The sequence below is a fragment of the Rutilus rutilus genome, assembly GCF_951802725.1.
Source record: "Rutilus rutilus genome assembly, chromosome: 18".
NCBI classification, from domain to species: domain Eukaryota; kingdom Metazoa; phylum Chordata; class Actinopteri; order Cypriniformes; family Leuciscidae; genus Rutilus; species Rutilus rutilus.
In genome coordinates, this window is record NC_140231.1 from 13,371,496 (window position 1) to 13,397,694 (window position 26,199).

Sequence of the window (26,199 nt, forward strand, 5' to 3'; positions counted from 1 at the left end):
TAGTGAAGATGTGGTAAAGGAAGTCAGTTTACAGGTTAAAGGTCTGTTTCCCAAGATCATTTTGTCCCAAAGCAAAGCTTTCTCTGCTCATTATGCTGCATTAAAGTTTTTTTCAAATTGCTTAGACACTAAAAGTGGAACTTGAGGCTCACTCAGTGAAACCTTTCACTTATGTAATGAATCTTCAGACCAAGTCTGCAAAACTACAAGCACATTATGTGCTTTACACTGAGTTTGCTATTGTAAAACAAACTTGCAATTTGAAAAAACTACTAAAACGAACAACTTAGAAAGCAAGCGCTTTAGAATGAGTTCCTCAAAGGCAAGCAATCTGTTATTTACAGAGGCATTCCTGATAAGATTACCGCTGAGTTTAAGAAGTACGAAGGGCTAACCCGCCCCTCTTACAGCCCCCCTCAGAGTTGCTGTACTCCATACAGGGAATTATAAAGAGCTTGCTTGTGACCTGCCTCTCTGCGACTGAAGGCAGCAGGTTACTTAATCAGTGTCCCAGCACAATTTGATTTGATTGTTTCTGCCTCCATGGACTGATAACAACATTTTATGACAAATCGCTGCTGGAGAGAAGCGGTCTCATTCCAATATCGCTCCTATTATTCTCTCTGTCTCGCTCTTTCCTCACCCTCTTCTCTTATTTTCTTGCACTCAGCGGCTGAATGGATAAAGCTGGGATGCCTGAGGCTTGTGGCCCCCTGGCAAGCCATGAACAAATCACCGAGGCAACAGCACCCAGTTCTAAACTGTTCCGCTGCAGCTGTGTGCGTAAATGGGTTCCCCTGGCCTACAGAGAGGAGCTCTACCAAGTCCTGCTTCTGACCGGGCCCCTGGTGAGTCCTCTTTCTGCTCCAATACTCTCTCAGTGCTTCAGCTCACTTTAAACTTTAAAGACAGGAGCTTTGCCAGCAAAGACTGGTTCTGGGATGCATGTTTGACCCATGCCTGTAACTTAAGTTAGTCTTGACTTGGAGATAGTAATTGTATGACTGATGACGATGTGAATGATGGCTCCTGTTTTATAGTCGTGAACAGTGTTTATCTGACTGTCACATGGAATTCCTGTGGTATGAATTCTGTTTATATTAGGAATTAATCTTGGTTAGGCATCTGTGGATTGAAAAATGATTATCATGATGGATTGAAAAAGTGATCATGATGCCACTAATGTTATAATGGTTATAATGGTACCACTATTAAAGCAAATACAAAAATATATTTAAAATTTGATACACTCACCAGCCACTTTGTAAGCTACACCTGTTCAACTGCGCATTAACACAAATGTCTAATCAGCCAATCAAATGGCAACAACATGGCAGGTCAAGATGAAGATGAAGTTCAAATTGAGCATCAGAATTTGGAAGAAAGGTGATTTAAGTGACTTTGAACATGACATGGACTGATGATTTACTGGGATTTTGACGCACAACCATCTCTTGGGTTTATAGAGAATGGTCCAAAAAAGAGAAAATATCCAGTGAGTGGCAGTTCTGTGAGTGAAAATGCCTTATTGATGCCAGAGGTCAGAGGAGAATGGCCAGACTGGTTGAGGTGATAGAAACAACAGTTACTCAAATAACCACTCGCTACAACCGAGGTCTGCATCTCTGAACACACAACATGTCGAACCTTGAAGTAGATGGGCTACAGCAGCAGAACACACACCGGTGTCACTCCTGTCAGATGAGAACAAGAAACTGAAGCTACAATTCACACTTGATCACCAAAATTGGACAAAAAAGATTGGAAAAACGTTGCCTGGTCTGATGAGTCTTGATTTTTGCCGCAACATTCAGATGGTAGGGTCAGAATTTGGCATAAACAACATAAAAGCATGGATCAATCCTGGCTTGTATCAACAGTTCAGGCTGGTGCTTATGGTGTAGTGGATTGTGGGAGATTTTCTTCACACACTTTGGGCCGCTTTTTAACAAGTGAGCATGTTTTAAACGCCACAGCCTACCTGAGTATTGTTGCTGACGATGTCCATCCCTTTATGACCACAGTGTACCATCTTCTGATGACTACTTCCACCAGGATAACTCAATCCTACAGAGCATCTTTGGGATGTGGTGGAACAGGAGATTCGCAATCATGGATGTGCAGCCAACAAATCTGCAGCAACTGTGTCATTCTATAATGTCAATATGGGCCAAAATCTCTGAGGAATGTGCTCAAAATCTCCTGCACCTTGTTGAATCTACAGTATGCCACAAAGAATTAAGGCAGTTCTGAAGACAAAATGGGGTCAAACCTAGCAAGGTGTACCTAATAAAGTGGCCGGTGAGTGTATATGTAAAATATTATAATCTTTTTTATATTTCTTAATTATTTACATTATAAATGTTTTATATTTTCAAGCTAGAGCACAAGCACACCTGCATGTACTAAAGTATTTAGTAGACTATCACTGTGTTGAGGAGTATACTGCTATTACTTCTTAAGTATCATGTAGTCTTAATGGTGTTGGGCCAGTCGTCAAAATCACCACAGGCTCTACTCTTCAGCACAATGAGCACTTCAGCACTTCTCCCCCTATATTAATATTAAGCAAAACACATTAAATAATTTTTTTTATTTTATTTATTTGCTCTCCTTTAACAGTCAGAAGCAAAGCATGCTGGGAACTAGAAATCTGTTGTAACTCATTCCGTGAATGTGTGTGTATATACATTATATTGCCAAAAGTTTTGGGACGTCTGCCTTTACATGCACATGAACTTTAATGACATCCCATTCTTAATCTGTAGGGTTTAATATGGTGTTGGTCAACCCTTTGCAGCTATAACAGCTTCAACTCTTCTAGGAAGGCTTTCCACAAGGTTTAGTGTGTTTATGGGAATTTTTTACCATTCTTATAGAAGCGCATTTGTGAGGTCAGGCACTGATGTTGGACGAGAAGGCCTGGCTCGCAGTGTCCGCTCTAATTCATCCCAAATGTGTTCTATCGGGTTGAGGTCAGGACTTTGTGCAGGCTAGTCAAGTTCCTCCACACCAAACTCACTCATCATGTTGGAACAGGAATGGGCCATGCCCAAACTGTTCCCAGAAAGTTGGGAGCATGAAATTGTCCAAAATGTCTTGGTATGCTGAAGCATTAAGAGTTCCTTTCACTGGAACTAAGGGGACAAGCCCAACCCCTGAAAAACAACCCCACACCATAATCCCCCCTCCACCAAACTTAACACTTGGCACAATGCAGTCAGGCAAGTACCATTCTCCTGGCAAACCCAGACTCGTCCATCGGATTTCCAGACAAAGAAACGTGATTTGTCACTCCAGAGAACAAGTCTCCACTGCTCTAGAGTCCAGTGGCGGCATGCTTTACACCACTGCATCCGACGCTTTGCATTGCACTTGGTGATGTAAGGCTTGGATGCAGCTGCTCGGCCATGGAAGCCCATTCCATGGCTGCGTTCCAGTCCAAAATTGTCATGCCCTTCACTCGCTAACTTCCCTCCGTCTCATTCACTCGGATGTACGTCATTGCTTTGCCCACTACTGGCAGAAACTGCAATGGGCTGAACTGGAACGTCCTTAACCCTTGATCACTTGGAATCAGCTATGGAGTTGATTTATTATTTATTTATTTTTCCCTTTAAGAATTTGTTTAATGCAGCATCCAAATGTTTATAGGTGTGTTTGGATTGTTTAAAAAACAAAACAATTATAATTAATATATCATAGAGTTGTTTGTTGTTGTGGTGATTAGACGAGATCTGTGGTGACGTCACAGTCGTACTGCATTGTGGGACATATAGGTGCCTGAAGTGTACATATGAAGTAGACTCGCTCCCTCTGTCAAAATCGAGGGAACGAGGGTCTGTCAATATAAACTTCCCTCGTCCACTTCACGAAGTGGAACGCACTTCAAAATGGCGGCAGGGATTCCCCCGAGGGGAAGTGCTTAGGGAAGTTCGCAAGTGCGTGTCTAAAAGTGGACTGGAACGCAGCCCATGACTCTCAGTGCTCTCTACGCACTGTTCTTGAGATAATCTGAAGGCCACACAAAGTTTAGAGGTCTGTAGCGTGTGACTCTGCTGAAAGTTGCCAACTTCTGTGCACTGTGCGCCTGACTCATTCCGCTGGCCTACCACTTTGTGGCTGAGTTGGTGTTGTTCCCAATTGCTTCCACTTTGCTATAATACCACTAACAGTTGTCCGTGGAATATTTAGTAGTGAGGACGTTTCACGAATGGACTTATTGCACAGGTGGCAATCTATCACGGTACCACTCTTGAATTCACTGAGCTCCTGAGAGCGACCCATTCTTTCACAAATGTTTGTAGAAGCAGTCTGCATGCCTAGGTGCTTGATTTTATACAGCTGTGGCCATGGAAGTGATTGGAACACCTGAATTCAAGGGATGTCCCAATACTTTTGGCAATATAGTGTATATGTGTGAACATATATTCACATTTATATGGGAACATGTGTGTGCGATCTATGTACACAATAAAGGATAAAACTTTGTGAATTTTACATGTTATGCTATTTTTTGTCTTTATTTATAAATATTTTAAATTGTATTAATATATAGCCATACATGGTCAATAAATATATTGCAGTATATGGAAAAATAGCAGCACTAGTTTCCAATATGGAAATTATGTAATATATCACATTATATTTTGCAGTATATTCCCATATATTTTTGTTCCATCTCTAAACTGTAAATGCGACTATCAGGCATGAAGATTATAAACATAAACATCATGATTTTCTATAAAGTTGCTTTGCCGGATGTAATCTGGATTCAAATAGTCCAACAATCTTTGGGCTGCAGACTGAATTGATTTCTGTGTGGTTTATTTGTTTGCTTGTGTTCTTGATGTCTGAATTTTCATTTTCGTCAGCTTGTCTCCAGGATCTTAAACTTTCTACTGCCATTCGTCATCACAATATTCTGTGGTCACCTAGGAAATGCTGAATTGGCTGGATATGCCCTGGCTTCTGCGGTAATGCATCCACTGTCTATTGCTGTCAGAAAAAAAATCTGCACAAAAAAATGACCTTTAGGGTTACAACAGCTTCACTGGGACAGTACCTTCAAAGGTACACTTTTGTACTTTTTCTAAGGGTTGCATATATATTAGTACCTTATTGTACCCGAAAGGTACTAAATCCACTCTTTAGAGGTAAATTAGGTACAAAAATATATGCCACATCACAAGTTAAAGGAAAGGTCTACTTTAAGACATTCCGTCCAATTATTACATCTCTGATGTTAAAATATATAACTATATTAAAATGAATGAAATCCTTCTGACATCAATGACCTCATACATTTCACTGAAAAATCTAAAGCCTTGGTATCTTGTCATGTCTGTGTTTTGTAAACTAAGACTATTTCCTATTTCAAGAAGTGCTCTAGAAGATCCAATCGGGAATCCATAGCCTGTATCTCCAAGAAGGAAGCAGTGAGAGATAAGGAGACTATGCTCAGTGATTGCACTGCTAAAGCCTCATTTGTCTCCCTCAGACTGTTAATGTGACCACAACAGCCACTGGATGCGGTCTGGCCCTTGCATGTGACACACTCGTCTCTCAGGTAGTCTTAACTCAGGATGACCTTAACATGTTTAAAGTAATTATGTTTGTTGTCTTGCCAACTATCTCAATAAACCATTGTTTATTATGTTTGTATAACCTCTCTCAGGTATTCTTAACTAATGATGACCTTAACATGTTTAAAGTAATTATGTATGTTGTCTTACCAACTATCTCAATAAACCATTGTTTATTGTGTTTGTATAATACCCCCCCCCCAACCCCAGTTTTAGCTGGACTCACAGTATTTCACAAAGTGAGAGATTTATTTAATATCTCCCTCTGTTAAAAAACATATCTGAAAAACAACTCAAACAACATCAACTAACTTAATTGTTACATAAAGTTATGAGTCCATCCTCTATATTATGTACTAATGATCTGTTGTCCATGTCCAGACATTTGGCAGTAAGAACCTTAAACGTGTGGGGGAAATTCTCCAGAGAAGCATACTCATCCTCTTACTCTTCTGCCTGCCATGCTGGGCCATACTCATCAACGCTGAGTCGATACTCCTCACCCTGAAGCAAGAGCCGGAGGTGGCCAGGTCAGACTAATCCAGTCAGATTATTAAATCAAAACTTTTAGTAGGGTAATTGTTACCGATGTAAAAAAAAAAAAAATCCATACTTTCTGTAGGGAAAACAAAATTGTGTGCCAAAAGAACAGAATAAGCAGTTTCTACGCTTTAAAAATCAGCAGTTGAAATATCGAGGGTACTAAAACTTCTGAGATGAATAAAGAATTTATTTATTTAGCTATAAATCTGGGGATAAAAGTCTTTTCAAACTTTTTCAAAAGTTCACCAAATACTGACAACAGCAATTTTTGTTCAAAATGCTTTCATGAAATGAGATAAAAGATTTACTTCTTGCCTATTTTTATTTTATTTTTTTATCTATACATTTTAAATCTTAAAGTCAGCATGAAATAAAAGTTTCTTCCCTATCGTTACGTATATCCGCGTGAAACGACTTCCTGAACAAGAAAAAATGTTGGGCGGAACTTGATTTTTTCCATTGGGAATTGATTGGATGGTTGTGGTTTGCTATTGCTGTGATCTCATGTGTGTAACAAGGAGGCTAAAGACCGCAGGCTCTGGCGTCAGTCGCTAGAGCGCCTCTTGAGATCAGGGGAGTGAGGTTTACATGCACAGCTCTTTACACCGACACTTTTGCTGTCTAGGCTACTTAAATCCTACCAAAGTGGGTCAAAAAAGTTGAACTCTGAAGTTATTTTAGATTTTATAGTTAAACTCTTATAGTTAAACTTGTACTATAGTTTATAGTTAAAGTAAATTTAAACTCTAATACATTTTCATTTAATTGCAATTAACATGCAATTAAAGGCAGGGTAGGCAGGATTTTTATAAACTGTCTTTATATACCAATACATAATTAAAATGTAAGAGAGTATAAAAATCGAGTGTCTGTAGTCCTCTCAGGGCTGCAATAAACACAGCTACTTATTCCATTCACTCCCACCCCCTCCCTTCTGGGCTCCTTCCAAAGCCACACCCCAAAACACATGAACGCGCGATGCCGACCGCTCAGCTTGGAGGACGCGTTTGCCAGCGCCGAGCGGAGAGGAGCGCAGTGCATGTAGTGACATCATGTCAGAATCACATGTAATAAAATATTTTTTTATTTATCTTCAATTACTTTTTTTTTCAATTACTGTATCATTATGAATATAAACAACTAACATGGCTGTTAGTACCCACTATCAAGCTAGCATATCGATACTGGTAAAGTTTAAAATATATTGAGTTTGATTCGGTAACGAGCTAGTAACATAAGGCAAAGCTAAAAACAGGTTGCATTGATACACGTTTTCCCATTACCATCAGTTACACTGTGCTGAAGGTGAATTTCGTGTAAGATTCATAACATATACGGTGTTTTGCATGTAAGAGCTTCCACGATGAAAGCACTGTTGGCTCTGATGAGGACTAACATTACACTCCGGAGACAAGTAGCCTACCTTTCTACCTTACTAGTTCCTTTTTTTGCCTTGTTTGCCTTCGCTGACTGTATATGCAGATACTGGGAATTTTGACTGCTCTTTCTCTGCCATAATTGTGATTCTTCCTAGCTTCTGTGCCTCTCTCCGTGCCTCTCCCCCTCCTCGAGTCAAACGGGTGCACGCATGTGGGCAGCTCCTGTAGCGGCAGGGGTGGTAGCCATGGTAGCGAGGGAGAGTGACAGTCGCCCAGGCAATCATTTCATTCGTTCCGAATGGAAATAAGTAGCTGTGTTTATTTTTATACTCTCTTTTTCAGAGTACTTACATTTTAATTATGTATTGGTATATAAAGACAGTTTAAACAAATTTGGGAAAAAGTTTTTTTTTTTTTTTATCCTGCCTACCCTGCCTTTAAGAGTCCAAAAACGTTACATTCAGGTCGCACCTAAGTATATTCTTTTAAAGTATATTATTTCCATAATACTGTTTTTTTGTGTGTGTTTTTTTTTTGTTTGCAAAGATAAATCTGATTGTTCTCACAATAATAATAATAATTAGGACATAAATAGGACACCATAAATATGACACCAAATTGTAACTATTTATGGAGTGTCAATGATCCTGTTTTTGGGTATCATACTGTTTAAAGACAATGCTCAAGGTTCCATTATTCATCCCTATTTCAGGATTGCACAGCTGTATGTTATGGCTTTCCTCCCTGCTGTTCCTGTAAGTATAACAACATGATTTTACAAAAACATTCAGTGGTTGTGCTTTAATCTCTGTGCTGGCCTTGTTTTCTAGAGTATAAGTTCAAATGTTTCCTGGCGCTTTCTCCAAATCATGCTGCTCACTCTTCATGACACATAATAGTCAAATTGTCTATTATTTTAGTTCAACACATGTAATATTTAAAGGATGTAACCACAGTTATACAGTCAGTTGTCACAAGCTTTCCTTCTGCTGACAGCACCGATATCTTCCTTCAATTTCCTAGGCCATGTTTCTGCACTATCTGCAGGTGTCTTATCTGCAAAACCAGGTACAACATCTCAGTAAGCTCAAGATGTTGCATTGGAAAGCTTGTATATATGAGCAAAAGAGATGAAAACTGAAGAGATAATGTATTGTCATGTTTCAGGGCATCATCCTGCCCCAGATGTACACTGCAGTTGCTGCCAACATTTTAAATGTAGCAACAAACTACATCCTTCTTCACTCAATGAAGCTGGGAGTGAAGTATGAATGATTAATAGGCTACTGATTTTAATAATAATAAACAATAATAAATACACTGAAGAGCCAGGAAATAAATGATCTCTTGGATAAGCAGGTGTGTGTGTGTTTCTGCAGGGGCTCTGCTGTAGCCAACAGTTTCTCACAGATCTCCATCTGCCTCCTGCTGTTTGCGTACATACGCTGGAAAAAGCTGCATGTGAACACATGGGATGGTGAGGAATATGTGGAAAGCCGCACACACACACTTTAATGCCATTATGGGGTCATTGACTTCTAAAATGATTACATTAAGTCATCTATAATTATCACTCCCTAAAGGGGCGTTCACATCCGACATTGATTTGCAGTGACAAATTGATTCTTGACCGTGAGCGAGAGAGATGGCTAGTAATGCAGTTAGCAGAGTTCCAGTGTATGCAAATGAGCCTCAGCGTGTGCGGCGACTACCAATGGAAGTGCAGACAGCGATGCACAGTGAATACACAGTGCTGCTCAAAAGTTTACAGATTGCAGAATCTGTGAAAATGTGAATAATTTAAAATAAGAAGGATCATACAAAACGCATATTATTTTTTATTTAGTACTGTCCTGAATAGGATATTTTACATAAAAGATGTTTATATAATAAAGTCAACTTTATTATATTACAAGTAGTTATTATTTATTTATTCATTATTCACAAGACAAAAAATAGCTGAATTTATAAAAATGACCCCATTCATACGTTTATGTATCCTCGATTCTTAATACTGCGTGTCGTAACCTGGATGATCCACAACTGTTTTTTTGTTTTGTTTTGTGATAGTTGTTCTTGAGTCCCTTGTTTATCTTAAGCAGTTAAACTGTCCAATGTTCTTCAGAAAAGTCCTCCAGGTCCTGGAAATTCTTCAGTTTTCCAGCATCTTTTGCATATTTGAACCCTTTCCAGCAGTGACTATATGATTTTGAGATCCATCTTTTCACACTGAGGAAATCTGAGGGACTCAAACACAACTTTAAAAAAAAGGTTCATACATTCACTGATGCTCCCGAAGGAAACACAATGCATTAAGAGCCGGGGGTGAAAACTTTTGAACAGGATGACATTTTTTGTTCTTATTTAGTACTGCTCTTCGGAAGCAACAGAAGATACTTACATGTTTCCCGGAAGACAAATTAAGTAAAATTTACCTTGATCTTCAAATTCAAAAAGTTTTCACCCCTTGGCTCTTAATGCATCTCTTAATACATCATTCTTGATGTGAAGGCCCGTAATTCTTGATTCTGCGATATATATATAGATCGAATCCACGATACTGGATATAATTAAATAACTGTACACAAAATATTTATTTTGACTGAGTTTTAATATTATATTAGCTCACCAAACACAAAACTTCCATGAAGAAAAAACGTTCCTAGCAAGCGTATAGCGTTGCTGCCGCGATTGACCATTCAGAATCAAGTATTCCACAGAGCTGTGTAATAATGTTCTTTTAACTTGACTTACCTATTTTTTTAACAATACAAGTCGCGTTGATCATGACTTTGGTTTCACTTTATTTTGATGGTCCCTTTAACACATTCTGTTGACTATAAGTAACGTTGCACCTACATGTCTACTAACTCTCATTAGAGTGTTAGCAGAGTATTAAAGGGATAGTTCACCCAAAAATGAAAATTCTGTCATCATTTACTCACCCTCAAGTTGTTCCAAACCTGTATGAGTTTCTTTGTTCTGCTGAACACAAAGGAAGATATTTGGAAGAATGTTTGTAACCAAACAGATCTCGGTCCCCATTGACTACCATAGTATATTTTTTTCCTACTATGGAAGTCAATGGGGACCGAGATCTGTTTGATAACAAACATTCTTCCAAATATCTTCCTTTGTGTTCAGCAGAACAAAGAAACTCATACAGGTTTGGAACAACTTGAGGGTGAGTAAATGATGACAGAATTTTCATTTTTGGGTGAACTATCCCTTTAATAGACTGGTAGGGTTAGGGTTAGAATAAGTTGACATGTAGTTGCAAAGTTACTTATAGTTAGTAGAATGTCTGTTGGAGGATCATCACAATAAAGAGTTATCAGATATTAAGCAGATAGTCTACTAATGCTCTAATAAGAGTTAGTTGACATGTAGTTGCAAAGTTGCTTATAGTCAACAGAATGTTCAAAAGGGACCATCAAAATAAAGTGTTACCATGACTTTTTGCGCATGAATGACTTGCAACAAAATAAATACGCTTGTAATGCTCCCATACAATTACCACACACTTGCCATCTACTGGTGTAATGATGTAAACTACAAAAACAGTCAACAAATGAATCAGTGAACAAATCTATCTTTTTGATGAACAAAATTGTTATTGAGATAAATCAAACTTTCCTACACCTAGCTGTTAATGGCCACATTTTGATGCACACTGTGCCCAGGCTAGGCCCTTCAGTGGAGTCGATTTCCCTTAATGAAATCATCACCACAGGTTCAAATGACTCTCAGTTGTCACTACCTCAGAATCGAACAATCAATTCTTTTTGGGATTGACTTCCAGCCAATGACTTCCACTTTCTAGTAGGAAGTCCTACTAGCAACGGACAGCGTAGAGACTTTAATCACTTTCAGTGTGAATTCCTGCTCCTTATAGACACCAGTTGGCATTTTCCCAGTGAAATAAAATATTTTATTCCTTTTTGCATATACTTTGGGAGGGAGATATTTAAATGAGGAATACTGCGATGTGTACGTTCCCGCAGGAAAACTCCAATCGAGGCGTTCAGAAACAGTGTGCACTGATATAGAGAATAACTCCCTTAGGAGTGGACTTTGTGCTTTGTAACTTTGAAGACTCCGTTCATGCAACATTACACACTAAAGAAAGTTGAAAATGTAAAAAAGCACAATAGGTCCCCTTTAAGAGCATTTGTGGCCATTTGTAACTTGAATGTGTCAGGCTTCCGGTGTCAGCCACTTCCAGTTATTTTAGCTGTACAAAAACAGTTAATGATGATGCTTGATATTGTAAACTGGTATTTATTATTTTAATTTATTATCGCAATCATAAACACACTGGTTTGTAGCACAAATAGTTATTCATCATTTACCTATAGTGACTCATAAATCGGAGGCCTCACACAAATTAACAGTAAATGGCTTGCTTCTCTGCGTTACAAAATAAAGTAGACTGGTTTTGTCGAATTGTGACAAGTTCTTCCACATGCATGAATACACAAACATAATTATTTTGCAAAGCAAGTCAATCAATAATTACAGGAGATATATGGTGTTCTGTATGCAGTGATTGTGTGTGTATGTGTTTGTCTCTGTCGCCCCCTACAGGCTGGTCTAGAGCATCACTGCAGGAGTGGGGCTCTTACATGAAACTGGCCATTCCCAGCACTCTCATGCTCTGTTTTGAGTGGTGGATTTATGAGATTGGAGGTTTCCTTGCAGGTGTGTAGAGGTGTGAGGAAGTTTGAGTATGCGTTGTCTTGTGTTTCTGATTAAATTAAATGAGTAGTTGCCAATTTGATATATATAACAGAAAATATTCCTATTGGTCTACAACCTGAAGTGCCACTGCAATCATGTTAAATCCCTGACAGTTAATGCTTTGTTAATTACTATTTTGTTATTGCACTGATACAAGATCCCAGGTGGAAGTGCAGTGCACAAAAGTTTGATGGCTTACAAATCTTCTCATAAATTGCCTAACTACTGTATGTTTCAGTGCAATGCCACAATCAGAGAAAAACAATCTCATTTCACACATAATTAAATAACATCCATCCCTCTTCTCATCCTGATGATTGTCAGGAATGCTCGGGGAGGTGGATCTTGGTGCTCAACATGTGTTGCTGGAGGTGGGGTCCATTAGTTACATGGTAAGACAGCGTTGTGTAGCATTGAGCTCACAATACTTAAGAGACTTTCAGACATTACTGCCAAAAGGCAAATGTATTGAAAAAACAACAACACATGCATTACAAATGTATTTATTTATTGTTAAATTGAATTAGTGTGAATATTTGCATGTTTTAATAAACATATTTCATGTTTAGTTTCCATTAGGTGTGCATGCAGCCGCTTGTGTGCGTGTGGGAAACGCGCTGGGAGCTGGAGACACTAACAGGGCCCTGATCACCAGTAAAGTGACTCTCGTGATCTCCGGTTAGTAGACTATGGAAATACCCACATAGTGCTTAAATTGAAGCTTAACTCTGTCCCCGCCACTGAAGGAAATTTCCGTCATTGATGAGACGACGCTTCCCCTCCATTGACGGAAATGTTTTCACTGTTATACGGTAGGGGTCGCTATTAGACATATTCTGAAAGATTTCTGCATCTCCTTATAAAAACATGGGCGAAGAAACAGAAACGTCTCAAGGTTACGACTGTAACCCTAGTTCCCTGAGTAGGGAACGAGACGATGCGTCGATGACGCTTTGGGAACGCCCCCAGCATGATTGCGTCTGAAGCATTTATGTCATGGAAAGAATGGAAAGAATGAACGTCACGGGCGGGTGACGTCATGACCAGGAAGAGATAAAAGCGCATCCGGTGCAACCGGCATTGGCTTCGAAATTGCCGAAGCAAGTCGATCACAGGGATGTAGGAAGTATGGCAGGGCGACGCATCGTCTTGTTCCCTACTCAGGAAACTAGGGTTACAGTCGTAACCTTGAGACGTTCCCTTTCGAGGGAACTCGTGATGCGTCGATGGGAACGAGAATACCCAAATCGCCAAACTTACAAATACTTGAGTGTCAGCATGTTGTCAGAACTTACACTTAAGCACTAAGCACCTGAGACCCTGGGGCAGCATCCAGGTCCAGGCTGTAAAACCTCACGAATGTGAGCAGTGAGGACCAACCCGCCGCATCGCAAACATCTTGGAGAGAAACACCAGAAAATAGAGCTTTAGAGGCCGCCATACTCCTAGTGGAATGAGCTCTGACCACCAAAGGGCACGGCTGGTCAGAGGACTCATAAGAAAGAGAAATAGCCTCAACTATCCACTTGCTAACTGTCTGCTTAGAAGCTGGAAGACCTATTTTGGGTGATCCAAAGCATTTTCTCTACGAAGAAGTCCGATGAACATAAGTGTCCAGTGCTCGCACTGGACACAAAAGGTTAAGCTTTTCCTGGTCCGATGAGGTAAACGGAGGAGGACAAAAAGCCTGCAACACAATAGGCCTCGGAATATTTGTAGGAACTTTAGGAACATATCCCTGTTTAGGGTATAAGAAAGCCTTAACCATCCCGGGTGCAAACTCAAGGCAGGTGGGAGATACCGAAAGGGCCTGAAGGTCTCCGACTCTTTTGAGGGACGAAATAGCTAGCAGAAAGATGGTCTTGAATGTAAGATACTTTTCTGAAACCGAATCTAAGGGCTCAAAGGGAGCCCCAGACAGGCCTTTTAGAACTATTGAAAGGTCCCAAGCCGGCACCCTAGTGCGAATTGTGGGCCTCAGCCTCAAGGTGCCACGAAGGAAACGAGTGATCAGGGGGTCTCGACCCAAAGATGGATTACCCACTGGGGCGTGGAAAGCTGCAATGGCCGCCACGTATACCTTAAGTGTGGAAGGACATAAACCTGATACAAAGCGATCTTGTAGAAATTCAAGTACTGTATTAACTGAACAGTTAACCGGATCCCACTGACGCTGGTGACACCAAGAAGTGAAAACTATCCACTTTAGTGCATAAAGTTTCCTCGTAGCAGGAGCTCTGGAGCTTAAAATGGTTTCAACAACCTCGGTTGAGAGACCACTCTCTATAAGTTGGGCCCCCTCAGAGGCCAAACCCATAGTTTCCAAATCTCTGGCTGGGGGTGAAATACTCCAAAACTCCTGGGAGCAGAGCAACAGGGGGAAATGCGTACAGACGTAGCCTCGGCCACGTCTGTACCAAAGCATCCAGCCCCAGGGGGGCTGGGTGAGTAAGGGAGAACCAAAATGGACAGTGCGTCGTGTGCTGAGATGCAAACAGATCCACTTCTGCTCGGTTTCCGTAAAATTCCCAAATTTGCTCCACCGCCTCGGGGTGGAGTCTCCAGTCCCCTGGCCTCAGCCCCTGTCTCGACCGGGTGTCTGCTCCTATATTCTGGTTCCCTGGAATATACACTGCCCTCAAAGAGAGTATTTTCCCTAGGGACCATAGGAGGATCTGGTGCGCCAGTTTGCATAGTGGACGCAAACACAGACCCCCCTGACGATTTATATAAGAGACCACCGATGTATTGTCCGTCCGAACGAGCACATGATGGCCCCTCAGGTCTGGGAGAAAATGTCTCAATGCATTGAAGACGGCCATCATCTCCAGGCAATTTATGTGCCAAGAGAGATGATGACTCCTCCACAGACCCTGAGCTGAACGGCCTTCCATTACCGCTCCCCAGCCGGTGAGGGAAGCATCTGTCGAGATAGTAACTCGATGGCAAAGAGCTCCCAACACCGGACCCTGGGACAGGAACCAATGTTTCCTCCAGATAACCAAGGCACGGAGACACCGACGCGTGATCTTGATCATACGGAGTGGGTTTCCCCTCTGAGAGAACCCTCTGGTCCTGAGCCACCACTGCAAAGGTCTCATGTACAGCAGGCCAAAGGGTATCACATTGGACGCTGCTGCCATGAGGCCCAACAGTCTCTCGAACAGTTTTACAGTGCGTGACTGGCCTAGCTTTAGCTCTTTTGTGGCTGTGAGGATAGCAGCTACACGAGCAGGCGATAGAACGGCTCACATCGTGACCGAATCCAAGACCACACCAAGAAAAGTGGTCCTCTGTACTGGAGAAAGCACACTCTTCTTGGCATTGAGCCTCAACCCCAATTTCTGCATATGAGCGAGGACAACATCTCGATGCCGAACCGCTAACTGTTCTAACTCCGCAAGAATCAGCCAGTCGTCTATGTAATTCAGAATGCATATGCCCTGCAGCCTGAGCGGGGCCAGAGCTGCATCTACGCACTTCGTGGATGTGCGGGGTGATAGAGCTAGACCAAATGGAAGCACCTGATACTGGTATTCTTTGCCCCCGAAAGAAAACCTCAGGAAATTCCTGTGCTGAGGGAGGATGGAGACATGGAAGTATGAGTCTTTCAGATCTATCGTGACAAACCAGTCCTCGGATCTGATTTGAGTCACGATCTGTTTGAGTGTCAGCATCTTGAACTTGAGTTTCTGAACTGTACGATTCAAACGACGAAGATCTAGTATGGGACGCAACCCTAGATTCCTTTTTTGGAACAATGAAATAATGGCTGTAAAAACCCGATTCTCTGTCGGGTGAATACACCTGCTCTATAGCCTCCTGCTCTATACCAGAGCCTGCTCGGGCTGTACTATTGTGAGCAACACCCCGTTGTAAGCTCTTTCTACTATCTGCAGGACCCATTGAGATATGTTTGGCAGATTCTTCCATTCTGCCAGAAATTCTACTAAGGGAACCAGCCTCTCGAGGCTGGCCTCTGGTGTAATTGAAACAGCCAGTTCGGGGACCTGAAGCATACTGGCAGGAAACCTTCAGAAGGCGCGAGTCTGACGCAATGTCGAGTTGACACTGCGCCAGGAGCTCGCTGCGCCCCAAAACACAGAGGGTGGCGGGGTTGGCAGAACGGCCCCCTGAGGTTACCGAGATGGAACGGGCACCGTATACTGAGGTGTACACCGTTCCATCCTGGTTGGGGCTTCCCTCATTGGTCTGACGCCCGTGGCGTCAGGACTTTTTATTTTGACCCGAAGCCTTCTTAGCCTGAAGAATGACCCTCAGATCCGTCTTCTGCTTAGAAAGCTTCGGCTGAGAGTGTTGCGTCTGTTTCCAGTATTTTTGTGGAGGGGCACGAGACGCAACACTCTCTTTTTGCTGTGCGCGATATGAGGAGCTAGTTTGAACACCTCTGCCTGCTTTTTAGTTTCCTGGAACCTCTCGACGACTGAATTAACAGCGTCGCCGAAGAGGGCAGAAGGGTCGACAGGCGCATCCAGCAGAAAAGATCTATCTTTCTCCTTTAAATCTGCCATATTAAGCCAGAGGTGTCTCTCAGTGGCTACAAGGGCTGCCACAGACCACCCAATTGCTCTGGCGAGAAAAATTTGTGGCCCAACGAAGCTCTCGAATTTTGTCAGGCCCCACCCCCTCACTCATGTCCAAATCTCCCAGCAGGTCAGCCTGATATGCTTGAAGCACTGTCATGGTATGAAGGCAGGCTCCGGCTTGACCTGCTGCCGTATATGCTTTGCCCACTAAATTAGATGTTGTTTTTAATGGCTTCGTGGGCAAAGCTGAGGCCTTCAGGGACGATGCTGAACCGGGAGACAGATAGCTCGCAAGCGTCTGTTCTGCCCGGGGCATCGACCCATAGCCATACTCTTTCAACCCCCTTATTTGAGAATATACATGAACTTGGGGGCTGAAAGACGGGATGAGTATGGCTTATTCCACAATCTAGACAGCTCGCTGTGAAGATCGGGAAAAAATGGAAGGCCTCGTGGTGGAGGTGAAATATTGGATGATAAGAAGCTCTTTTCTCGGCTGGCCAATCAACTTATAATATGCAATAATAAGTAAAGGGATAAGCACACTGCTTGAATAATTGTTTCGCCATAGTGAATATGTGTAACGTGACAGACAACAGTAAATAAGACAGACAGTATTTTGACACAGATCACTTGCTGAGGCAACAGAAGCTAATGCCGGTTGCACCGGATGCACTTTTATCTCTTCCTGGTCATGACGTCACCCGCCCGTGACGTTCATTCTTTCCATTGGACTAGTTGACATAGATGCTTCAGACACAATCACGCTGGGGGCGTTCCCAAAGCGTCATCGACGCATCGCGAGTTCTCTCGAAAGGGAACAAGCGATTTAGCATATGTAAGCATATGCATATATAAAGTAACGCGATCATCAACATTAAACAGCATATAAATCAAAACTGCCTAATGTTACTGAATGAAGTGTCGACCCAGGACGAGCTATAGGACTGTGAAGCTTTGTGGGTGTTGATGGACGTGATCCAATCCATCTATGATTTGATCATCATTCTGAATCCGATCCAGACATAGTCTTTGACAAAAACGTGATCTTTTTGCTCAAAATAAAAGTCTGATATCAGTATTGACTATTACTGTAAGGTTAACCCTGCCTGATTTGAATGTTTGAAAATGATTAACAGTTGAAAACATTCGTTAGAGATTTAGAAGAGTAATCATATGTAATCAGTTATATTACTTTAACAAAGTATGGTCATTTAAATAATTACACTACTTATAGCATTATAAAAACTTGTAATCTGTAACCTATTACATTTCCAAAGTAACCTTCCCAACACTGGATGTCATACAGATGTCGATGAAAAAGGGAGGGAGATTACGAGGACACATGAACTTTTACAAAAATAAAGCGTGCACGGATAAATCTAAATAAATACTGGAATACTCCATAAAAAAATAATTGTTAAGTTTGATTTCATGGTGAACATATAATAGATATCTAGAAGAAAATATAATTTAAACCTTTGCATTGCAGGAGTTTTGGCTGTTTTACAGGGAATCGTGATAGGTTGCTCAAAGTCAGTAGTGGGCTACATCTTTACCTCTGATGAGTAGGTTTTTTTTCCATTATAGCATACTGTATACACATGTATTGGATTATGATAAAACAGAGATTATTATGGATTTGTCATGTGATATTTTATGGTATCATGATCTCATTTTCTGCATAAGAAATAAATAAAAACACTGCTAATTAGAGCGATTAGAGCGAAGTTTTTCTTCTATTGTTTTGCAGTTCTCACTTCTTCATTTAATCTAACAGGAGCATAGTGAAGATTGTCTCGGAAAATCTCACCCTGTTCGTCTTCCTGCAGTTTTTTGATGCTCTTGTGGTAGGTTTGAAATGTTTTAACATTTGTATTCGTTTAAAGGAAGGCAACACAAATGAGTCATTGGTGGCATTATGCTATCTCTTGTAATGCCTAGTTGTCTTTCATCATTATATGACTCTAGGTGTGATTATACTGTGATTATACTGTAGTGATAATGTCACAATCAGTTTACTAGGGAATGAAACCTGGTTCTGTGAAATGACGTAATTCACTGATAACTGTGAAGTGTCTGGTTCATATCTGTAAGACTGATTGTGTTGTGTTTTAGTGTGTGTGTTCAGGGATTCTTCTGGGTGCAGGGAAGCAGAAGATAGCAGCACTGTCCAACTTGATCTGTTACTACTGCATTGGGTTACCAGTGGGAATATCACTGATGTTTCTGGCCGAGCTCAGGATACTTGGTACACCTTTTTCGCATGTCCTGATTTTGCCAAGATAGACGCATTCCTTGGTCTACATATTTTGTTGATCCGGGAACAAAATTCAGTCCTAACCATATCCCTACCCCTAAACCTAACCCTACCCATAAGTTATCCCTAAAATCAGAGGGTGAATTATAGGTGAATAACACTGATTGGTAATTATAGCCTTCAAATCTGATTGGTTGATTGGAATGTTGTTCCAGGATCAACAAAAAAATAATGTCAAGCCAATAAAGAGCTTTAATTTCATTTATATATGTGACAACCCCAATTTTGATAATAATACAACATTATTATGATCAATTTCAGCATTCCCTTGATTTGTGTCACTGTTCAAATGTTTCTTTAGCAGCAAATCAGCATATTCAAATTATTTCTAAAGGATCATGTGATACTGAAGATTGGAGTAATGATGCTATAAATTCAGCTTTTGCCATCACAGGCATAAATTACAATTTTAAAATATATTTAAATAGAAAGCAGTTATTTTAATTTGTAATGATTTTGTTTTAATGTATTTTAGGTTAAAGAAATGCAGCTTTGGTAAACATAAGAGACCTCTTTCAAAAACATAAAAAAAATCTTACCGACCCCAAACTTCTAAACACTATCCCACATAGCAACATTTTGACATCCCAGATCCGACCCTCATCTGGCACACTTGGAAAGATGATCTGGCCCACATGCAGTGTGGACTGACGGCCCTTGGCCGGCTCACTCCTGTTTGCCAGATCTGGGCCACAAGCAGGCCATAGCAATGCCACATGTCAGCCAAGAGCAAAGAAAAGAAAAACAGAACTGGATCTTATCTGAGCCACAAAATCTGTGTATATTAAATATGGAGTCATTTCAGCCTCAATAAGCCTGTTAATGAGCAGAATCACTGAAGGAAAGAAGAGAACAGAAAAAGAGACGAGCAGAAACACAAGAACTACAACTGACTTCAGCCACAGCCTTAGATGAAATCAACTGAAGATAAAAGAAGACATTAAATCTCTCAAGATCTCAGCAGAGGAGGATTAAACAACTCCACAAACAGCATTACCAGCTTCACTTATTACTAACCAGACTGACTTTCTTTCTGTCAGACTCTACAAGTTTTTATTGACAATTAACGGGGGTTTAACTCTAATGTTTTTCATTTGAAGTCATCATAACAGTGATTAGTGTTTCCATTATTTGGGCTCTTAACTCTTATTATATCTTTTGTCTTTTTTGGCCGCTGTGACGGTGTGTTTTTCAAGCACATTTGCAGCAGCAAAGAAAGCTAAAGTGAAATGAGATCAGGTGATGATGGTTACCGGTTGATGGTTTTATAATCATCATGAAATAGACTGATTCACTGATGTCTTTTGAATCTAACAATTGTGTTGTACCATTAATATATTCACATCACAAACCCTGTATTACTGCAGCATGAGATCCAGCAATATTATAACAATCAGTTAGAAGATTTTAACAAACATGAGCACATAAAATTAATCTACGATGACACACACAGACATCAACAATGACATGAATCTCAACAATGGTGTGAGCCGCCAAGGGCCGTCAGTCCACGCTGCATGTGGGCCAGATCATCTTTCCAAGTGTGCCAGATGTGGGCTGGATCTAGGACGTCAAAATGTTGCTATGTGGGATACTGTATATGCACTGGAGATATTAATCTAACAAAGTCATTAAAACATATTTTGTAATAATTATAACAAAGTCATCAATTTATGTTTTTCTATAAAACTAATTTCAATACATTAAGCACATCTAAACTTATGGTTTTTAAAGATTTTTAAATAAACATTTTGACACCCTCATGTAGTTACAAATCCATAAGACTTTTGTTCATCTTCTAAAAAGAAATGAAGATATTTTGAATTATTAGGTAAAATAAGTAATTGCTGACAGATTTGTTTTTTATTTTGGGGTGAATTAACCCTTTAATGTGGATTCATATCTCTGGTCATAGCATGTTTTGTCTTCACTCCAGCCATGTAATACAATTCAGGTTGCATTTGTTTATCTGTTACCTGTTCTAAGCCTGAAACACATCTCATTCTCATTTCCCACTCATTCAGGTCTGTGGCTTGGCCTCTTGATTTGTGTCATTATTCAAACCTGTTTCTTCACCACGCTCATCTTCAAGCTCGACTGGAAGAAAGTGACAGAGCAGGTGGGACATGACAAATCAAACTCACATGGTCAAGCCAAGCTGCCCTCCAGGAAGGCTGTTGAAAGTGTTTGATAATTTTGACTAATATCTTCCTCAGGCCCTGAAACGTGCAGGCAAACATGCAAAAGTAGTGTGTGTCCAAAAGACGCCGTCGATAGGACAGTCAGTCATCGAAACGCTAGTTTCTGAACGGCAGGACGGCGCGGAGCAAACACCTGATTTTGGAGCTTCAGCAAGTATACCTGAACCTTGGGATGACATAACTGGAAACAAAGTAATTGCTACATTGATGACGTCTGTCCTGAAATATAAAACTATTCTCTAATCCCTGTGGTGATAACTTTTATTTATATAATTTTTTTGCTACTTTAGGCCCAGCTAACAAGTAATAGCTCTGAAGCGGCCGGCTATGTACAAGTTAGTACCCAGGAGCAGGGTAAACTAGTGATGGAGAGTGAATCTGGAGAAGCTCGACCTAAAGTCTTGCTCTCTACGAAACAGCTTGTGCTTAGACGGGGACTCACACTGTTGACCACCGTCCTGATCCTGATGGCTGGAATCGCTGTGCATGTAGCTTGTCCTCTTCCGGAAAGTTTTATTCGACCTCAGAGCAACCTAACAATGGATTCAAAGATTTTTTCCACCCTTAACACCTTCATCAACACCACAGCAAGCTCACTCTAACTTGATCCATCTTACCAAGGCCCCAATTAAAACAGAAAAAGAAAAAAAGATTGGGACCGCGACTGGGTCAATCCATCCAATCTATACAAGGAGGACATAAGCGAATCAGCCAATACCCATAACATTTTTTATTACATCTCTGCCAGCTCGTAGGCTTACAGAAGGGGATTTGTACGCACAATATGGACAAATTTTCTGGGACAGTCTCCAGCCCAACTGTCTAGGCCAAAATACAGCTGCATAAGACTACTGAAAAGAGCAGTACTTATTGTGCAGTATATATTATTTCATTTCTTAGTGGACAGATTTTACATTTTAAACAGTTTTTTAAAATATGTATCTGGTTATATGATGAAAACTACAACCTTATAACCAAAGTAAAGCACAAAGCGAAATACTATTGAAAACATTCTTTACAAATTTCTTTTAGGCAAGCATTTAAAGCTACACTATGCAATTTTTGATAAAAAAAGAAAATGATAATGTGCAAATACACTGTCAAATGCACAGTCGCCCGTGCATGTCACATCATATCCATACTCCGGCTGCGTCGGTGTGTATATATTCATTTGTCCATTCGCTCTGAGATGATGTCCTTGAACCACATTCATTCATGCAGAGGAGCAATATATGTAAAGAAATAATTGACTTAATAATTCGAAAAATAATGCACACCCGAGCTGGTAATGCAACCACGACGCGAAGCGGATAGATTGTTACACCTCTAGTGTGCATTAATTTTCAATAATTCAACGGCGCAAAATCAATTATTAAGCTTATACTACAGTAACCACACCTCAAAACATTGTTTAGATGTTGTACTTACAAGACATTTGTTAGGTTTTTGTCCTTAAAACATTCTTGTGTGTTGGACTAATTTATTGCACATTTAATCCCAAGCCTCCTTTGCTAATTCCAAAACGTAATTTCAGAAGTAGTTACGCAGGCTTGAGCCACTAATAGCAGAGACATGCACTTATTAATGCAGTTATGAGAAAAGCAGAGAAATGCAGTTGTTAATGCGGTTATGAGAGAGAGAGAGAGAGAGAGAGAGAGAGAGAGAGAGAGTTAGCATGTGTGAATTACCTCAGTCTGTGTGTCTCTTAACAGTTCGGCAGTTCCTCACTACTAATAGTGAAACTGTAAGTTTATAAGAAGAACAGCAAGTGAGAACATGGCAAGTATTACCTCGCTAGTGAGAAATGTCATTGTTGTCACACTATTTTACTGATGAAATCGTCAGAGCAGTGCTGACAACACATTTCTGTGTGAATGTGTGTCGTACTGTATGTGTGTGTGTTTGAGTGGGAGAGAGAGCGGGAGAAAGAGTATGAGCTTTCCGTACCTAATAAAACTTAATTTTGTGGCAAAAACATGGAAATAATTTGTCACTTGTTTTACTAGACTTTTTTTTTTTTTTTTTGCAGACAGACCAGAACACAGTCATTCTTTAGCTGTCACCATCTTTATTTTAACCTCTGCCCTCAACCCAGGACACACCCCTTAAAGCCCCATTCATATTACATTTCACATATTTGGCATTTCTTACATTGCATTTCAAGGTACACATTTACATTCTTATCAGTTCTTGTTTTCCCTGGGAATCGAACCCATGACCTTGGCGTTACAAGCACCAACACACTGTTTGAGCTACAGGAAAGCTCCTGTATTTTATTCCTGAATATTACTCCAAGTTTTTTCAGTTCTCCTTTAAGCTTCCCTCTTAAATCAAAGGCAACCTTCCGACATGCATGTATGACTGGAGCCATCTGGTGGTCAATGTGGGTTTTATGTTCACCTGGGAGGCATCCCATGCCCTCAAAAATGTCTCTGAATTCATTGAGGAGTGTATCATCATTGTTTGCGTCCTTATGCACATTAACCACAAAGACCTTCTTGATTCAATCACACACATATTTTTAAGCACAAAATTGGCTGCACCTCTTTGCTTACAACCAGCAACTGTACTCATGTGATGCTTTCTGCTTTCCTTTGTGGAGGATGTTGGCTATGCAGCTGCCTGTCACGGGCACATTTTCTCCTGTATAGCCTGTGACCTGTATTTTGACTGTGCGTAATTTTGTTTTTTGTCTTGATTTTGTAATCTTTGTCTAGGATAAGGTTCAGTTGAATTTATATTCATTCAGAACCTGGTGTTAACACAGCTGTTGCCTTTCTTGAACACTTAAAGATAAAAAAAATATGGACGTCTCAAAGTTTTCTCAGTCTCAACACTGATAAGACTTAGGTTATGCTGATTGGTTCACCCCACCAAATACAGAAAACTGGTTCTTGAACCCTAAATGTGGATGGATCTGCTCTTGAGTTTCAAAGAAAATTTGATGCAAATTTAACATTCGATCCTCATGATGTCCAGTACTGTTAGGGCCTAAAAGTTAATCTCAGAAACATTGCAAGACTGTGCCCCATGTTATCTTTTTATGTGGCTGAAAAACTGATTAATTCATTAGTTTTTTTCTCGCAGCGATTATTGTAATGCTCTGCTCGTTGCGGTCTCTAAATCTTCCCCTAAACAAATTGCAATACGTACAAAACTCCTCAAAAGAATCCTGACAAGGACCAGGACAAGTAAGCACATCGCTCCAATCTTAGTCCTTGCACTGGCCCCCTGTCAAGTTTCCCATAGATTCTAACATTCGAATGCTTGGCTTGCATGGTTTAGTGCCACAATATTTGTCTGAACCTTTAATGGTCTACACCCCAAGATGTGATCTTTGCTCCTCCGATTCTGGCTTTTTGTAACGGTTCCTTCACCTTCTCTATGCTCTATGGGTGATCGGGCCTTTTCTTCTTTGTCTGCAAAACTCTTGAATTCTCTTCCCACTGACATTAGACATGCTGAATCTTTTAGTTTTTAAATCTTCTTTTAAAACTTATTTGATTTATTATTTATTGTATTCTTATTTAATAATAATAATAATTACACACCTTAGAATGTTCGTCAACCAGTCAAATTCAAGCATTCAGCAGCCCCGTAGTGTAAATAGATAGATAGATAGATAGATAGATAGATAGATAGATAGATAGATAGATAGATAGATAGATAGATACATGCATACCACTGATCTATATAGAATGACATTGTCATTATATAGATCAGTGATACATACTTATTAGGGGTGAAACAGTTCAAATTTCTCACGGTTCGGTTTTTATCACGGTTTTAGGGTCACGGTTTTGGTATGTATATGTTCAGGGAAAAAGGACCACTGTCAAATAAAAATAAAGAAAATCAGAAAAAATAATGAAACAACAAGCAACAGCACAAATAAATACAATAGAGTGAAAATAAAATTAACATGCTTAAATAAATAAAGATTAATCATTATTAAAGTTACAAAAGCTATTCAGTCAAGAGTAGTGAGTGATTTCTTTGTCTTTTGTTGTTTGATTAACATTAAAAAACACAGACAGCAGGAATATTAGGCTGCTGTCACTTTAAGACATAATGCACGGATCCAGATGCAGTGATACACCTGTTACACATGCGTTGTCTTTCTCAAATGTTTACGTTCACTTAAGAAATAAACTTCTATGTTTGCTAGAATACTCGCCAAGACTCGCATGTTGACATCATTTCTGTGTGAATTTGTCCATTCAAGCACAAGACTTAAAAGAGAACTCAATAATTGCACGCTGTCTGAGACAGCTTTCCACACTCTAAAAAATAATTCTGTGGCTTAGTAAATATTACAGTAATATTTAACTTTAGTAACTTAATAAAATCTCTGAATATTGTTTACTTGATTGTTGACTAAAAATCCAACAGTTAATTTTATCTAAAATTTACAGTTATATTTAAGTGTTTTTCACTAAAAGAATTTAGTATTTGACTAACCAATTATTTCTTTATAATACACTTAATATATTTGTGAAATTTCTATCAAAATATTTGAGAATGGAGAATTAAACAGATCTGTTTCAAGAAACAAAAATATTACTTCATTCAAATCAATATTATTAATATACACTCACCTAAAGGATTATTAGGAACACCTGTTAAATTTCTCATTAATGCAATTATCTAATCAACCAATCACATGGCAGTTGCTTCAATGCATTTAGGGGTGTGGTCCTGGTCAAGACAATCTCCTGAACTCCAAACTGAATGTCAGAATGGGAAAGAAAGGTGATTTAAGCAATTTTGAGCGTGGCATGGTTGTTGGTGCCAGACGGGCCGGTCTGAGTATTTCACAATCTGCTCAGTTACTGGGATTTTCACGCACAACCATTTCTAGGGTTTACAAAGAATGGTGTGAAA

General features: G+C 40.0%; 1 protein-coding gene across 1 annotated transcript; it reads left to right on the top strand.

Annotated features, from left to right (window-relative positions):
* The first annotated feature begins 429 nt into the window (after positions 1-429).
* slc47a1 (solute carrier family 47 member 1) lies at positions 430-24,130 on the top strand. The gene is made up of 17 exons (XM_084387591.1): positions 430-848; positions 4,875-4,976; positions 5,501-5,569; positions 5,967-6,115; positions 8,220-8,262; positions 8,531-8,575; positions 8,675-8,772; positions 8,887-8,984; positions 12,095-12,208; positions 12,572-12,639; positions 12,817-12,925; positions 18,287-18,362; positions 18,575-18,644; positions 18,913-19,045; positions 21,139-21,233; positions 21,331-21,507; positions 21,606-24,130. The coding sequence occupies exons 1-17, from the start codon at positions 678-680 to the stop codon at positions 21,915-21,917; spliced, it is 1,929 nt and encodes a 642-aa protein (XP_084243717.1). The 5' UTR covers positions 430-677; the 3' UTR covers positions 21,918-24,130.
* The last annotated feature ends 2,069 nt before the right edge of the window (positions 24,131-26,199 follow it).

Excerpts from the sequence above, each read along its gene's own strand:
- slc47a1 (XM_084387591.1), top strand. The coding sequence starts at position 678 with ATGGATAAAGCTGGGATGCCTGAGGCTTGTGGCCCCCTGGCAAGCCAT. Across the intron at positions 8,263-8,530 it reads CTTTCCTCCCTGCTGTTCCT|GCCATGTTTCTGCACTATCT; the intron begins GTAAGTATAACA and ends TCAATTTCCTAG. Across the intron at positions 12,640-12,816 it reads TGGGGTCCATTAGTTACATG|TTTCCATTAGGTGTGCATGC; the intron begins GTAAGACAGCGT and ends TTTCATGTTTAG.